At 39.0% G+C, this 17227-nt stretch overlaps 1 protein-coding gene across 2 annotated transcripts in view; it reads left to right on the forward strand.

Annotated features, from left to right (window-relative positions):
• The window catches only part of EFNA5 (ephrin A5), a 211704-nt gene that overhangs the window by 170374 nt on the left and 24103 nt on the right, over positions 1–17227 (forward strand). For both annotated transcript variants that reach the window (XM_063320489.1, XM_063320488.1), the window contains one exon: positions 4612–4904. In XM_063320489.1, coding sequence (XP_063176559.1) covers positions 4612–4904 — 293 coding nt within the window. The remainder of the gene's footprint in view (positions 1–4611; positions 4905–17227) is intronic.

A 17227-nucleotide genomic window follows, 5' to 3' on the forward strand; every position in this document is an offset into this window, starting at 1 on the left:
GCATGCACCTGACTGAACAGACTCCAAATAAAGAAAGGTCGACGTAGTAAAAGGAACATTTTCCAGTACGCTTATCTTGAAGTAGAGCATCTGGTGTGTCGATTTTACAGGAAGGGTTATAGAATATAACTAATAAGATTTGTATGGGAAGCAACAAGCAGAAGCTATTGAAATTTTTTATCTATCTAAGTGATAATGGGCAATTAGTGTTATTTGTGCTGTTCTTAAACTGGATTTTTATAGTGTTTATTCCAAGAAAGAAAGGAAGAAAAAAAAACCAAACACACTGTTGTTACATTCTAAATATCTGTTTAAATAAATCATCACTTGTTTCAGTGACCAGCAAAGTTAATAAATTCAAGAGAAGCCACATATGCTTCAGAACTTAAAATGATGAAGAGAAGCATGCACACAGACTGTGTACTTTCACTTTTGTTAATGGGTAAACAGAATACAGAAGGCATTAATTACTTTGAAAATGTTTTTCTAGTCTTGTGTTTCTGTGGTTAAAATTACCATGAAGTTCTTTCTCTGTATCCTGAATACCTGGATATTTCATCAGTGGCACTTGGGCACAGAAACATTCCTATGACTGTGTGCTGGAAGCAGCATGCAAGTTCTCTGTAGCAAGCTGGTGTTTGTTGGTTATGGAAATGTTTAGGTTTTGAAGCTACTTAACTATCTGTCTCTGTCTTCAAAATAGCTTTTATAGCCCAACTGCCTAATAGCTAGCTTTGTAGTATGCAGTTTTTCGAGACACTGTTTGAATGCCACCTGACACAAAACAAAGGTTAATTGTGCTTGAAGAATAACTGTGTTTGCCTATGTGTAAGCCAGAGTGCATGGAGACAAATGACATTATTTGCAAGAAGGTTTGTAGATCCTGTCAGAGTTTTTGAGAAGCCTTTTTGGTTGGTTTCTACCACAAGCAATGTTCTGTTACGCAAAGCATAGACAGGACTGGTTTCTTCCTCATAGTGGGATTTATGTAAAGATCCAGGTTATTGCTTGGTTCCAGAAGGGCATGGGAGTCCAGATGAGGATCTGCCTGAACAGGATGAAGACCTAACTCAGAAAAGGAGAAGTACATCAGTAGCATTGCTAGAGAGCATAGGAAAACAAGCTTTCTATTCTGGATGGGAGAAAAAGAGACAAACTCCTTAAACCTTAAATGCAGCCAACAGGAGATCTGCTGTTCCTGTCTTTTTTACATATATATCTGTTAACGGATTCCACCTTCCCTTTACATGTTGTGCTTCTTACCCTATGTAGGTGGCTAAACATTGATAAATGCTTTCATTTGAAGTGGAACTTTCGTTTCACTCTAACACCTGACATTACACTAATAATAAGAGGTTTACAGCCTGTAAATGTTAAGTGTTTTCCTCTCGGATGTGGTTTAAAATTCTTGTAAATGTGCTTCTGAAGTGTTTCTTTTAATAGCTTTGAGGAGTCTGAGCTGATGATTTTTTTTGTGACTTACTCATGGCCATCCCTTGCCTTTGTATTCAAGTTAGAGGCCTTTGTGTTTCCTCTCCAAGAAGGTAAATACAACACCCTGCCTTGTAGCTGGAAAAGCGAGAATGGTCTCAGTTCACTCCAAGAGGCATGCTGGAGATGTCGTAGCCTCTTTTGCAAAAATAAAATTAGTTCTACATCTCTTCCGTATGCATGCTGAGGTTTTGATTACCGAGTTCTTTAAGATACTACAAGAGGGGAAATAAATACTGGCTTTCTGCTTCTTAGTTGGCTTATAATTGCTGTTCAGTATTGCTGTTGCTATATAGAGTGAAGAGACTTCACTCAGAGCAGCTTGATAAAATACCTTGGTACATGTTTTCCCTGGAGCAGGTTCACTGCTGTGCCAGCAGGATTGGCTAAAGGCCAGTTTAGATCACTTGAAATATGCACGATCTTCTCCCTTTTTTAGACATGTAAATGTAAACACTTTCCGGCTATGGCAAATGACTGTGGAATGAAAATATTGAGAGAGCAGGGGAGCGGGAAGGAAAGGACACTGGGATAAAAAGGTCTTGGTTGTGTGCTTCACCCTCAGACCTGCTTTGCAGGCAGTGCTTGACTCTTACTTCCCACGTGTTTGACTGGCAAGAGTGGGCTGCGGCGAACGAAGACGCTTAACTGCTCCAGCAGTTAATGAGTCTACCAAAATACCAGTGGCCAAAGAGGACAGTTGTGTTGCAGTTTTGTTTGATTAACAAGAATACAGTTGGGGACTTTGCCAAAAGGGAGTCAGGTGAGCTCTTTGTGTGCAGTATTGGGTAGAACAGCTCACTGGTGCAGATTACAAGTTTGATTTCATTGCTAATTCAGTGGATTTGAGGTGTGATCAGAAATTTAGTTGTCTGTCTCTTGGTACTTGTCATCTCTGTTATCATAGACTGTGGTTGGATTCTTCCCTTCAAATTCAGCTGTTTACAGACTGTCTGGGAAGTGTCTGTCTAGACTCTTATTTTGGTTAAAGGAGAGAAGTAGCTGCTTCTGCCGTGTGATCCGTCACATCCCAGTGTACCTTGGGCCTAAACAGGCCAGATGAATTGGATTTGGGAAGTTCCTGCTTCTCTCCATTGACTTAAAGGAAATGTGGAGAAGCAGTTCACATAAGGTTGGTTGTGTTGTGAAAGTCTAATGTTAAGGAGAACACTCTGATTCTGAATGTCTACAATTATGTAAGTGTAGTTCTGAAAGCATATAGTTTCTGTCACAAAACTGTAATTGGGCATTATGGTGAAGGCACAAGCTAATATAAGAGATAACCTTGAGAATCCCGTGAGAAAACTGCATTGTCTGTCACCTGCAAGGTTAAAAAAAAAAGGCACGCACAAACAAGCACATGCATATATAAAAAAATACATATATATTCATTTTTACTTACTAAAACTGTAATTAAAAAAAAAACCATAGTGATACAATTACCAGAATGTGGCTTTCCTATTCATAACTTGTAAGATACTCTTTTTCATTACCTGTAAAAAATGGCATACAGTTAACTGATACAGAGAACAGACACCAATTTGAAAACAATACATTTTTGCAAATGTGTTAAGACAGTATCTATTCTGGTGACAGGTTTTGAAAGCAGTGGAGTACAAAAATATATTTTTAACTGATGATTTAGATAAATGTAAATTCTCCTGGAAGAACCGTGGTTCAGAGAGGCTTTTCCATGTTACAGAATGGAACCGTAAGGCTGTGCACTGGCTGAAATTATACAGATATATCATGCTTTGATGCGTGTTCAGTTTTTCCCCTTTAAAAAGCTATTTTATTGAAGTTAAATTATTGTAGGGATATGAAAAGGTGTAGTTTGCTCTGAATTTATCCTTGGAGGGCCAGCAGATCATTGCTTTTTCTCTGAAATTAGATAGAAGGATCCAGATGGCAGATTTCAAGCCCATCAGGTGTTTAAAATATGCCCCTCAGCTAAAAAGAAGTATTATAGTTAAATCTGTCATGGCCTTTTTATTGCTCTGTGGTACACTTGACAACTGCAGCCGTGAATGAGAGAAGCTACAAGTAGCCCAGTCAGCCTGAAGTGGAGTAGGTCAGTGGTTGGTTTCTTTGCCTGCCCCGGGGAGTTTGATAGACGTACAGACCTGGTTTATGGAATCATTAAATCCATCATGGTATAAGCTCCCATGGAGGCAGTGATTTTGTTCCCGTAGTTTCTTCCAGATACTATGGTAGGCATTAGAGAAGTAAGTGAAAAATGGAGGGGAGAAAAAGGGACGCCTTCCCCACCCCCAACAAAACAAGAGCCCCGCATCTCTAACGAGTCCTCAGTAATAATAATAGTAATAATAAAGTGCATCTGGGCTCGTGCCTTGTGCTGCATTTTTTAGCTGGCACTCATCCAGAACTGTCACATTAGGCTGAGTGCTGATAATTCGTATCCCAGAATCCATTTATCTGAACAGAGCAATGTCTCCACTGTGTACTTTGGGCACAGGAGATGCACTGTTTTTCAAATATCTTTAAAAAGCGATACAGGCTTTTCTTTGCATCTTGACAAACTGCTGCTATTCTTGAAGACAGAGGAAACCTGTTTGTGCTCTTATAGTAACTTTAAGTACTTGCAGTCAAATCAGCTTTCAGCACAGGGGTGATTACTGCCTGATTCAGAGAAGAGGATGTGTTTGGGTTATTTATTTGCATGCATATGTAGATGTTTATTTAGACAGTGATTTGGGGAGGCTGATACAGCTTTGGCTTCTTTGTTTCTTCTTGCTCTTTCTCTAATTAAAAAAAAAGACCACAACCAAATAAAGCAGATACTTTCTTTGTTTTTTTTTTTTCTGTTTTAATTCAATAAACCATACGAAAAGAAAGCCTATAACTTGATGTGTGTTAGCAACGGACTCATTTAGTAAGAGAAGAGACCAAAACCTTTACCCAGAAGGCTGTATAATCGTAGTCCTGCGTTAGCAGTCTCTGATAGCTCTGGTGAATTGTAAGGGTTATTTTTGAGAGTGAATATGCATGGCTGGAGTGAAATGAAGCGCTATTAGTGATGCCCCTTTTATGAAAATGATACCCTGCAACAAGGTCATCCTGAGTTAACTGTGCTTATGCCTGAACTCTGTGTGATTTCAGATTCCAGCGGGGCGACTACCACATCGATGTCTGCATCAATGACTACCTGGATGTGTTCTGCCCTCACTATGAAGACTCAGTGCCAGAAGATAAGACCGAACGCTATGTTCTGTACATGGTGAACTTTGATGGCTACAGCTCCTGTGATCACACCTCCAAAGGGTTCAAGAGGTGGGAGTGTAATCGGCCGCATTCCCCGAATGGACCATTGAAGTTCTCAGAAAAGTTCCAGCTCTTCACGCCCTTCTCGCTAGGATTTGAGTTCAGGCCAGGCCGGGAATATTTCTACATTTGTGAGTATATAGAGTTTTACCACTGTCGCACAGCAGGTGGAAGAAACCCAGCTAATTTTTCACCTATGCTCTGTGGAAATACAGAGGGCCAAACGGTATATAATGCAGATGTCTTACAGTGAATGCAGGCTTCACTATCCCCAGATATTAGCTAGGAATCTAGCTAGTGAAAATGAGATTAAATCACAGCTTCTTTTCTCACATGAAATAGCGTGTCAGCCTGTTCACTGAACCGTGGCTGACTTTTAAAGCAAAACACACTATTACATTTATTCCAGCACTCCGCTGTCCCCAGATATGAGGAAAAATAATTAATCCTTTGCATGTGAAACTCCTGGATTTTCTTATTTGCTCAGATGAAATACTCTTGTCTCTGTAATATTTATCACCCAAGGGAAGTGAGGTCTGTGTAGTTTGTAAATGGTATGGCCATTGATGTCCGTAGTCCAGTGGTATTTAAAGTTGTAATCTCTTAGGGTGAATACTGCAAGCATCAAGCCAAGTGGTTCCTTTTTATTTTTTTTCCTTCTTTCCCCACGCCTCACTCCCCACTTTTTTCTTGGACGAGCTGTTTCTGTCAGTGTAGGCGATGTGGGGTGCCGTGGGAGGGGAGTGTGGATGGGCTCACACACCTTCCCGCCCACTCCCCGGAGCAGTCGGGAGTGCTCTCCCAGAGCTCCGCGCTCTCCTCCGCGGGGGCCCGCGCCGGGCACCCAGAGGAGATCCAGGATAACATCTGGGGCTAAGGAGTGAAAACATCAGGAAGTCAAAAACCCGCGGGTGAAGCAAACGGATTCCCTGACTCCACTGTGGAGTTGATGTTGCTTCAGCTGTCTCGTTTGTTTAATCCTCCAACAAAGATCTTATTTCATCAATTTGTTTTCTACCTGAATCTTCCACTCCTAACAAGTTTTGACTGCTCCAGCAGTAGGGTTTTTTTCTGTTTTTAGTGTAGACTAGAGTTGAAAGCTTCAGACAGACTGTAGATCCCAATAAATATTGCCTTCATATGTGTGGCTGGCCTTTCTACTGTGAAAAAGTCATTCCATGTCATTTCACCAGAGAAACTGAGTATGTATGATCCCTGTTTTAAAGCTTCATTTCTTCAGCGTTGAGATTTTTCTTTTCCCCTTCTAAATTTACAGGGAAATACATTACTAGTGGACAGTTTGCCATTCATTTCTTTTTCTTCCAGCAGATAAAAACCTCTAATGAGTGGTGGGTCAGCATGAGAACAGTGCCTTGTTCTTGTCCTGAAGCATAGTAATAATAATAAAAATAATTTTAAAAAGCAAACCATAATGTTACTTAAAACTGCTTTTTAATATGATAATGAGAAATCATGTAAAGATATCAGAGTGAAGTGGATAATTTTCTAGGATAAATAAATCTGTACTGTGTAGGCCCAGTCCTATTCATGTCACTCACAAAAGCTTCCCATTAATGTCAACAGGAGTTTTGTGTCATTCAAAACTCCATTATCAGGCTCCTCTGGAGCACTGGATTTTTTGGTGGTTTGCGGGTTTTTTTATTGTGGGAGTTTTTTTGTTGTTTTTGTGTTGTTTTTTTAATTCAGTTCCCGAGTATCATCGGTAAAACAAGCAGGAATTCTTACGCTAAGGAGTGCAGTCTTTACCATCACATGGTCACAATAAAATGTAGCAAAGGGCTGGCATCAGTAGCTGCAAACATAAAAAAATATAACAAAAAATTTGTTTTCTAAATTGTAAAAAAGAAATAGGTATGTTTAATAAAGGTGAAAACCAAACATGAAAATGAAGGAAAAAAATATGAGAAATCTGAGCTTGGTCTGTCTTGCTAATAGCTTCGTTGTTAGAACATACAAAATCCATTGAACTCTCAAGCAAGACATTATTATTCAAATACACCCAGGTTGCTTATGCCTGGTTTTCCTCATTTGTAGTTATATTCAATATTTCACTAAAAATCATTATGTATCTTCTATAACATTCATTTAACTGAGTCATTTAACTGTCAAGGGCTCTCTTCAAAATAATTGTTCCAAAGTGCTTTAAAATATGAATAGCTTTATGATATTCAGCTGCATTTAGATGGAATTATTTTTTTTTAATGAAAGGTAAAATAGGAAAAAATTGGTAGCAAAGAGGTGTTCATTTACTAGTAGCTTATTGGCCTGGTATTCATGGAAATTGAATTTTTCGGCATGTTTCAGAGGCACAAAAGCATTTTTCCCCTTTTTCTGTAGCTTAAGAATTTTTTGCCTTCATCCTTCACTCTGCTGAGGACAGAAGCAAGGTTGGCATTACAGCAGTTGCAGGGAAGCACTGTTAACACGAAGTTAACAATTAAATGCAAACCTTCTCAGGGGAGAGTTGTCCATCCTGGAATGTTTTTCTCTTAGTTTGTGCTGAAGAAACAAGATGGTGAAACGTTGCTCCTTGTTTCCTCATCAAAATTGTAAGCAGACTCTATTCCAGGCTACGGAGACTGCCTTTATTACCTTTCTATATCTGCATGTTAAAGAAATTACTGTTTTGACAGGTTTCCTTTCTCCAGCAGATCTGAAACCTTTGCCCTCTCTGCAGGAGAGGGGGAAGGCTAATTATGTAGCATCGGTCTGGTATATTCTATTTAAGGGTTACAAAAAAAGTTGTGTAGTCTAGGCCTCTGGAAATACAGAAATATTAACTGGTTGGTTAGGTATTTAGCTGGTGCTTTTTTGAAAATCTTCGCAACTTACATTTTAAGGATGTTAGTTGCCCTCTGGCTTCCATTATTTTCAGAAAATGCAATAATTTGAGAACAACCACTGTCTGTCTTTCTGAACTGTTGGTTTTGAAAAAGCCAATTTTCTTTGTTGTGCCATTGCCTTCATATATGGCTCAGATGAACATGGATCTCCTTTCTTTGCGTGTTCATTCTAGGAAAATACAAGAAAAAAGAAATCTATCTTTCTGATATCAAATTTACATTGAAAAAGTGAATTCAACATTGCAGACATGCAATCAACAAGTACTGATTGAGTTTACTTTTGAAAGAATAAAAGGTTATTAAATATTTACAGAGAAATTAACTTTTATTTAGTTAGGGAGTGCACAGTGCGAGGCTGGGGAAAGTAAATAATAGATCATGACGTGAAGTCTCAATTTTTACTTAGTTCTTAGCAGGTGCTCACCTCAGGTTACTGTATGTTAGCCTGAAAACAGACAAAATAGTATTACTACTGAAACAGAAGGAAATGAAATATAGAGAAAGGAGATACTAAATACTTAGTGGTGTGACAGTGATTTTAATATCCTTTGGAAGGGAACGTAAGTTTTGGGTATGCAGGTTAATGTGGGTTACTCTACAAGGGTGATGAACACAAAAGCAAGGAAGGAAAAAAAACAGTCCTAAAACATATGATGTTAAGTAGCAGATATTTTGCTTGGAAAGTGTAGGCTGGATTTGTCTTTCAGCGAGTGAAAAAAGGCTGTCTGTCTTCAATTTGACAGGTGTTAGTTAATGCAAGTACTGCTGGTGTTTGTGTTTTCTCATTGCTTTTTGAAGACACGAGGTTAGAAGATGCTTTTTGGAACTCTCTCTCTGGACATCCTGGTCCGCACCAAAAGCTAAAAAATGAAGGTTAACTAAAGAATGTTATTAAAGGATGCTGAGGGAATTACAAACATTTTTAGTGTGTTAATTGCACTTTTCTTTTGGGGAAACATTGTTTATTGCCAGGTCCCCCATTAACCTTTCAATCAAGATCTGATCAGCATAAACACTGATGCTACTTTGACAGCAGTGGTCTCAGACATGCCACTCTGTGATGAATCCTGCTTTGATAGCTGGTTTACCAAAATCACTCAAGATGTTCTGAATGAAATCAAAGCAATTGAAAGGGTTTGATAAATGTGTACTTTAAAAAATATTTTTGTGTGATAATATTAGACAGACAAGGAAGGTGACCTTTGAAAGGGAATTCATGCTTAGCCTAGTGTGTAGATTAAAGGACTGGTTTCTGTTAGAAAGCATCAGAAGGATTAAGTGCTGGTCCTGCTAAAAAGAAAGCAGAAACAATCACCAGTGTCTAATAGATTTTGACGTTGGTAGTGTTCTTAGAATCCTCAAAGGGAGCCTTAAAAGCTGTTGAATAATTTGGGACTCAGGAGAAATCCATATAAGAAAATGAAGAGAGAACCCACGGAAGTGCTGGTCGCTATTGTTTGAGTTTTTCAAAGGGAATGAATGTCTTTCAGATAACAAGTTGAAAGAAGATGATTTGGATTCATGTGCTTCAAAAATTCAAGTGCCATTAAGATCCTGATAGCAAGAGAAATATAAAAGAGGGGAGGATATACTAGATATCTGCAACTTTGAAAGCTGTCTCATGAGCGTATCATGTAAGGTCTTTGCCCCTGTAGGAGGACCAGTGACTTGTCTTGCTTTCTACTGAAGTACTCATTTTGGACTTCAGACAAATGAGGGAGTGCCCACAGACAGAAAGGATGAGGGACAGGGTTTTCTTTACTCTGTCTTTTTTTCTTTCTCATCTAACATGCTTGACAAAGGCTAGTTCATTTTGGAGGAAAATAAAACATGTATTGAATGTTGTTGTGTGATCATCAAATGACAAATGTTAAAAAGATAGCTCTGTTAGAACCTGGATAAAAGACCTCCAAGGAGCAGTAGGAACTTGATAAGGCCATATGTGACACACTGCCTTAAGGGAAGTGGTGACTAAATGTTCCATACTGGTGGCTATGGATTACTGTAATTTTTAACATTTGTGATTCTTGTAAAAATCCCAGTGAAACTTTCTTAAAAGCAAGTATTTAAATTCCAGTGTTCTGCTGGAAGTTCAATTGAATGAATTACACACAGCCCTTTAAATCCTGATGGACCATTCATCATTCCTTGCTTTAAATCAGTTTTGATGTTCAACAGCTACAACTTAACATCTCAGAGGTGGCTGCACTTCAGTGGTGGGTGAGGCTCTTTGCAGTGGTGCTTCCCTGTGATGTTATGAGATTAATAAGGTGAAGCATGTAGATTCCTTGGATGAAAGAACTCGTAGAAGTGGAGAGTATTATTAATAATTATCTGAGGACTTATAACTCTGTAACAGTGTTCTAATTTGATTTCTGAGCAAACTGAAACCTGTTTAATGAGCTGCTGTATTGGAAGTATGCGTTTTGTAACATGGAGCAGATGCCAACAGAAGTGGAAATAACGTAGCAGTGACATTTGGAATAACAGTGTTGTACTTCATTGCCTCCATGTCATCAGCATGTTAGTCTCCCTGTTCCTTAGACTAATTCACCAAGGCAGCATTTCCTCTGCTGATACTATCTGTGTGTCATGATACAAACTGAGTATATATGCATGCCTGTAACCAATAGACCAAAACCAAACTCCCTCAATGAAAAAATGCTTCTGCGTGCTGAGCAATTGTCTGATGATCATGTTTCGTAAGTTCATACTCAACGTTAAACTCCGTATTTTCATAAATACTCTGATTTAAAAGAAGCAAATTTGTTCCTAAGCTACCTAACCCTCTGATATTAGAGGAGGCTGTAAAATAGGAGAATGTTAAAGAATTCTCAGTAACTTTTTCTTTTTATTCCCTGGTGAGACATGCTATGTAGACAAGGTGGCCAAGACTCTGGGCTCCAAATGGCACATGCAGTTCATACTCCTGTCTCCAGGATTCTTGGCGAGTCAACATAAATCACATGGAATAAGATTTTTCGCAGAGTATTCAGAAATGCATGGAATTGCTTTATTCTGAAAAATTGCAGAAAAATCTCTTCAGACTTCCAAATGTTTCCACTTTCCCTCAGGACAGTAGTAGGTCATCCTCAGATCTACATTATTGGCCAAATGAGATTTTTACTGCCTCTAAAATCTCCCTGGCTTCTCTTTTACATCATGGATATTTAATATTTAAAGTATCAAGTGGTATAGCCAGCTAGATACAGCATTGCTTTGGGGAATTAAGAATGGCTTGAAGGTGTATCAGAATCTCACTCGTGCCATACCTCTATACACAAAAGTAACCAGGCTCCTGATGATGGATATGGGGAATAACATTGCTGTTGCTGATCTTCTGGGGGTGAAATGATCTTAATTATTTGAAGTATAATCAGAATGGCAGTATATTAATCAATTTAAAGAGCCTTGACAATTCAGTCGTAATGGCGTTCAAAATGTGTTCGGGGAAAAATACACCAGAACGGCTTAATGTACATTATGTTTTAATAGTTTTAGGTGGGGATATTATGAAGATATGAGCTTGGATTTCTTCTTATGTGTTTTTGATACATCTGCTTTTAGTAATACTGGCTCATCTTCCTGTATCTTGATGCCTGTATCATTTAAAAGTGCACGTGGACTACCTCTGTCTAATATTTTAGGGTTTTGCAGAAGACGTTCAGCTGTGAGGCACTGAAGAATGCACTATCCTACAGCATAGAGCCCTGTATTGGGACTGAAGTCAGGATCCCTAGCAGCAGCTGCAGCAGGGCTTGCTCTCTGTGTACATGTGGATGTATTTCTGCCTGAGAAATCTCGAGCAGAAATAAAGTAGCCCCAGGCAGGAAAAGACGATGTGTCTTTCTTCAGCATCCTAGGTACTGTAAAAGAATGCAGCTTCTCGTCTTGAAGAGGCCTTAGTATTAAAACCTCGCTGCTGCTGGCTGGTGATGCACACAAAAGTCATGAACTTGTTTTTCCCCAGGGGAATGGAGTTATGTGTGCGGTTCCCATCGGTACTTCATGGAGGTGGGATCTGACTTCCTTAGGTCATTTCTGTAAACAGGATCAAGAAGTAGAAGGGGTCAAAGTAGAAGTAGAAGGGAGTCAAAACTCCATAAGCACATTAGCAAGGTAGAAAATGTATTTCTTTCTCGGAGAGATGTGCAGAAGCAAAGCATAGGTTTGTTCAGAAATAAAGGTTTCTTGTTCCAGTGAGGTTGATGACAGTGTGTGTAGCTCAGATGTGAGCAACTGACATGGGTAGGTTATTGTTCAGCAGTCTCTTTTGTTAATTTTTCATATACTTAACTTTTAAAAGACTTTTAAAATTATTTTATTAGCAGTTGGATATAAGCAGGAAAATTATAATGCTACTGGGGTTTCAAATTAATCACCATGTGTAAGAATACACTTAAAGTACATTTATAAAAAGTCACAGATATTAGTTGTCAGACCAGTTGTCTGAAGCCTTGAAGTACGGATATTATTTATTTTTTACCATTGATTGATGGTGCTGTGTCTCTTACCTGGGTCTCATTGGGGTGATCTGTGTGATCACAAGACTGCCTCTGAGGAATGAAGCGTCTCCTTGACAGCTGTGCTGTGGAGCGCCCACATTCCAGCCCACACGCTTTGCTACGGTACTGAGTTTCGAACTTAAACCGGGAGGAGTTTGGCTGTCTCCCATTGTTGCGCTAAAAAATGCTGCCGACTAGGTAGCAGAAGCAACAGCCACCTCACAGTCTGTTGTAACCAGCTCCCACGCCTGTACGGAATGTGCCACTTCCACCTTACAACAGGAGACACCCTCCTAGGTAGCTTTCACCACTGACCCTTTTTCCCCCCGCCCGAGCAGAGCGATCAGGCAGTATGGTTAGAAATAATTGCCAGAGATAAGGTTCCTCATCTGTAGCGCTGCACCTGTGGTATCTTTGCTTAGAAACATACACCAGTGCAACAGCTTTTTTTTTTTTTTTTTTTTTTCTGTTCACGGTCCCACTTGAAATACTCAGTGGCAGCTCAAGCGAAACTGTGTAAATTAGTCACTGTCACGTTTAGGCATTAAAAGTGGAATTAGTAATTTATATTAATCACAAATGTTTCTCCAGGTTTTATTAACAACCAGATTGGCTGCCAAAATGCTTTCTGGAAGACATTTTTTTCTCCCAGCTGCCACAGAGAACAAAACAGTTATTATGGGCATTTAGATAAAGATTAACGGTTTCAGCAATTCATTTGAGGAAAACTGTATTTTACTATACATTCCACTTCAGCACAGACCGTCACCGCCAGCATGATTTGTCGCCTCCTTGATAAAATTATACAGTGGAGACGCAAGATGGTGTAATTCATTCTAAGAGCAGAAACAGGTTAATCAACAAAGCAGAATGAGGTTAAAAAACAAACCAGACCCACATTTCTTAATTTATTGGCAAGTCCACAAAATTTCCAATAGGAGAAGTGAGATGTCTATCTAACTGCTGTCTTACTACATTTTGGGTCATTTTGTCTTCATGCTTTCTTCTTTCTTTGCCCACATCATGCCTTTTTTTCTTCAAGATGGCTTCATGTGCCCTATTTAGATCTCCAGGAAAAAGTAGTACAGGTGGCCGCTTCCTATTCTGTGCGTCTGCAAGCAGTTCTGTGGAATACTGTAGGCGTGGTCCATGAACTCGGTAGAGGGTGTGAAAAAATGACTAGAATGGTAAGGAAGAGGTCAAAATTAATATTGCAGGGTTTAACAGCAATGCAGGGCAGACTGCCAACGTGACCTTCACACTTTCATGTGTTTTGGACAGACAAAATCAATTTCCTAGCATACTACTTTTTGCGCTTATCGTGTTCCAAGGAATTACAGAATAGACATGCTATATTTTGTTCTGTTATGGCTAGCTTCCTTTTTTCTCCCACTTTTGCGTTTTAGGACGGTATAAAATGAAGGAAATCAAAACACAAGTGAAAAATCAGCTGTTTGCTTCAGAGGAGACAAACAAGGGTTGAAGGAGAAAAAAGCTCATTACAGAGAGATTAGAAAATTAATTGATTGGTGGCTCTGACAGTTCCCATTGGATGTCTAAGGATCCTGTGAAAAGAAAGTATAGTCTCAAACATAACATTTCTTCCTATTATTTCTTTCTCTCGTGTAGAGACTCCTCTGAAGCATCATTAGGTTCCAATTATTTTCAGTGAAATATTTCACAAGAAAAGGGCATGATAAAATCAGTAGAGGTACTGTTATTCCCCTGAGAAACTTAGTATGGCTCATACTCAAACAGTAATAGGGAAGGCTTCTGTTCAGCGTCAAACTTAAAAGATTTCCGCAGGGGTGATGCTGTTTCATAGAGGTTTGGAACTCCTGTGATATGGAGTTCATGTGCCCCCTCTCTCCCCCAGATTAGTATGGGGCAGATGATGAATTCACTGGGGTCTGAGAACTTGATCATATCCATGGCTTAAGATAAGTGTGTGTGAAACTTGCAGTGAATCTATTTAGTGAAGGTTCTATTACTATTTTTTTCTTCCTAAGGTAAAGTGTTGGCTTAGAGGTACTGTTCTTTCAAAAATGACAAAATATTTGTAACAATGTTTGCTTCTCTACCATCTGACCATTTTTCCTATATTTATCATGTATTTATGTAGCAGCTATGTGTGTATGGATTGTGCGCTTTTACATGTACATACATATACACATATATAAAGAATAATAACATGAAAAAGTCACATATTGCTTAAATCTTGGATTAAAAATAATCTTTTTGTGTTAAAGGCTTTAGTTACTCTGATTATAATGCTAATTTTGTCAAACTAAAAATATACATAATTTTAGCTCCAGTGAAGGATAAGATGTTTGTAATATAAAATGCCAGTGAAGTGCCTCCTGGGCGTTGTGTTATACTTGCAGTAGATTGTCATTCTCCTCTATGGAATGAGCTGGCCAGTTGTTCTTTCTTGTCCTCGATGTGGCATAACTATGCCATAATCACTACACATCACTTACACTTTCCAAAATGAAAATGAGGTTCAATTCAGCCCTAGTTTAGATAGGGAACTGCTTGCGACGCTCCTTGGGGTAGAGGTGTGACTGTCCTCTCTTTACTTCCCTGCTGTGCTTGGTTCCCCTTTCTTTCTTCCTGGTAACTAATGTGGTAATGGATGTGTATTAGAGCAGAAACATGCCCACTGAAATCTCTCCTGTTGAAGAAAATGGCAAGAAGGAGCCATTCCCTACAAATGTGCTCCAGCATCCGTGAGTAAGTATGTCCGCTTTTCAGAAAGTTTGCCACCAAAATCCTTGGGATGCAAAATATAAAATGTTCATTTTCACTGGAGTTCTCCACACTATGTGTCATGCCATGTTATTGCTGTCGTCTTAAGAGAGGGAGAAACTGCCTTTTCCAGTAGCTTTGCAGTTACCTGGCACCTAATCCTGTGTAGTGGCCAGTGTTTGCTGTGAGGGGTGATTTGAGGGTGCTGTGCACTCTCAGACCCTTGGACCGCTCTCTGCTCGGACACACCAGCTGCTTGTGCTCATCGGAAACAATAGCATTGCTTCTAACCAAAGGACAGGATAATTTGGAAATCCAATAGTCTGTCCCAGATTTTGCACAGGTTTAAAATGTACATTAAGAGTTAGCTTGGGAAAAGCTCATACAAAGGACTATCTAGGGAGAATATTTCTTAATATGCTAACTTAGCTAAGAAGAGATATTTCTGCCTAGGACTTTTTAGTGAACTAAAGAATATTTTGAGTGAAAAATAGTCTTAAACCAAAAATAAATCTCTTGGGATACCTGGTACCACATCGAAGTTGCAGGCAGAAAAGGAAGAGAAAATTTTTGGAACTGTATTGACTATGAGGATGAGGAACATCATGCTTTATAAATGTAAATTAAAATTACACTTTTGATACTTGCGCGAGTACAGCTGGGTTTTCACGAGGTTTTCACAAGGATGTATGCTGTTCCACAGAGTGCTTGTGAACAACATATGGTATTCTGTGTGCTAATATATACATGTAAGTCTGCACTCCACCCATATAAACATGAGGTGAAATTATAAGCACATGTACATTGTACAAAGAAGTCAGCAATGAAAGCCACACAAATAAAACATCAGCAGAAAGTCCCATGAAATTGCCCCGTCTCTTCAGCAACTGTATTTTAGGCTGAAGAAAGGCAGTCCTGAAATAATAGCTTTTTATAAGGGGAGGGGGAAAAAAAGACTAAAAGTAGCAGTAAAGGTTTTTTTTCTGTGCTGTTTCATGAAGAAGCGTCTTTTTTTTTATTTATAGACATAAACTTCCCACTGACGGTTTTTGCTCCCATTCGAAAAGTAACAAGAGATTGTGTATGTACATTGAATCCTAAAAAAATATGAATTTGATTCACTTTAACTGGACTTCTGAAAAAAAAAATCCTGACAACTGTGCTCACAGATTACTTGATCATCATGGTCTTTTTTGAACTTGACCATCGGTGCAAATGACATTGATTTCAGTGCATCTACGTTTAAGTGGAATCTTCATCTAGGCATTAGGGAACTGATCTGAAATGCACCCGAACACACAAATTTTCAAAAAAGAAAAAAAACAAAACAAAACAAAAAAACAACAACCCACCTAAACCCAGGGGAGTTACAATATCTGTAATTTATTCTATGTAAATTGCACATATGCATCGCCAATCCTGTTCTTCCTTGATCCCAGTCCAAAAGTAGGTAAAATAAATAGATTGCATATTACAGGCCATATGTCAGAAGTGCTTAGCATTCCCAATTAGAGTCATAAATTTAGAAGTACTTAGCTGTCACTTAGGTATCCAAATAGTTGGCCAGATTTCTAAAATGCTTTGCACATGAAGCACTGAGTTCTTATGAAAATGTGATCTCTATTGCAGATTGTAAGCATCTTGAAAGCATGTCAGTAGGTTCTTTTGAATGGTATGTTTGTATTTTACCAGGTTTTTATGTTTGGGATGTTGTTTTTTATAAGTGTAAATACAATATTCTTATCAACTTGAGCCCCATTTCTGCTCTCCCATGATCAAGGGCCAAGATAGTCTAGCATTGTTAGCTGTTCCTTTCTTTTAACACAAAGTGCAACTGTTAGCTTAGAAACACATAAGAGAGTCATTGTAGTGTTGATGTGGATGGAAACCGACTTGAAAGTACAAGGTTTCTTTTACATTTAACTGGTGTTTTCAGCAGATATCTCTCAAGAGCAAGTGTGTGTCTCTAGACAGCTAATGCTTTAATCAGACGGAAACACCTAGACAGAGAGACCAATACCAGAGCAAGCTGGAGCATTGGGCTATCTTGGCCTTTTGCTCAGATGCCAGCGGAGGCTTGACATGCTCCTCGGAGGTGGTGGGAGCAGGGCTTATGTGAAGGTGCTCCACTACTCAACAACGGGATTTCCTGTTGGGCTTTGCTGTAAATTGTGTAGCAGAGCCCTGACATCAAGCTGATGGATTTTTTTTGTGAGCCTGTAGGTGGGTCCTTTATCAGCAGTCATGTCTCAAGTGGGAAAATTTTAAAGAAAAATCATTAAAAGAACCCCACTTTTGTCATGAGCCGCTAATGATCATGATCTGTGGATACCATAT

This window comes from Chroicocephalus ridibundus, chromosome Z (genome assembly GCF_963924245.1).
Source record: "Chroicocephalus ridibundus chromosome Z, bChrRid1.1, whole genome shotgun sequence".
NCBI classification, from domain to species: domain Eukaryota; kingdom Metazoa; phylum Chordata; class Aves; order Charadriiformes; family Laridae; genus Chroicocephalus; species Chroicocephalus ridibundus.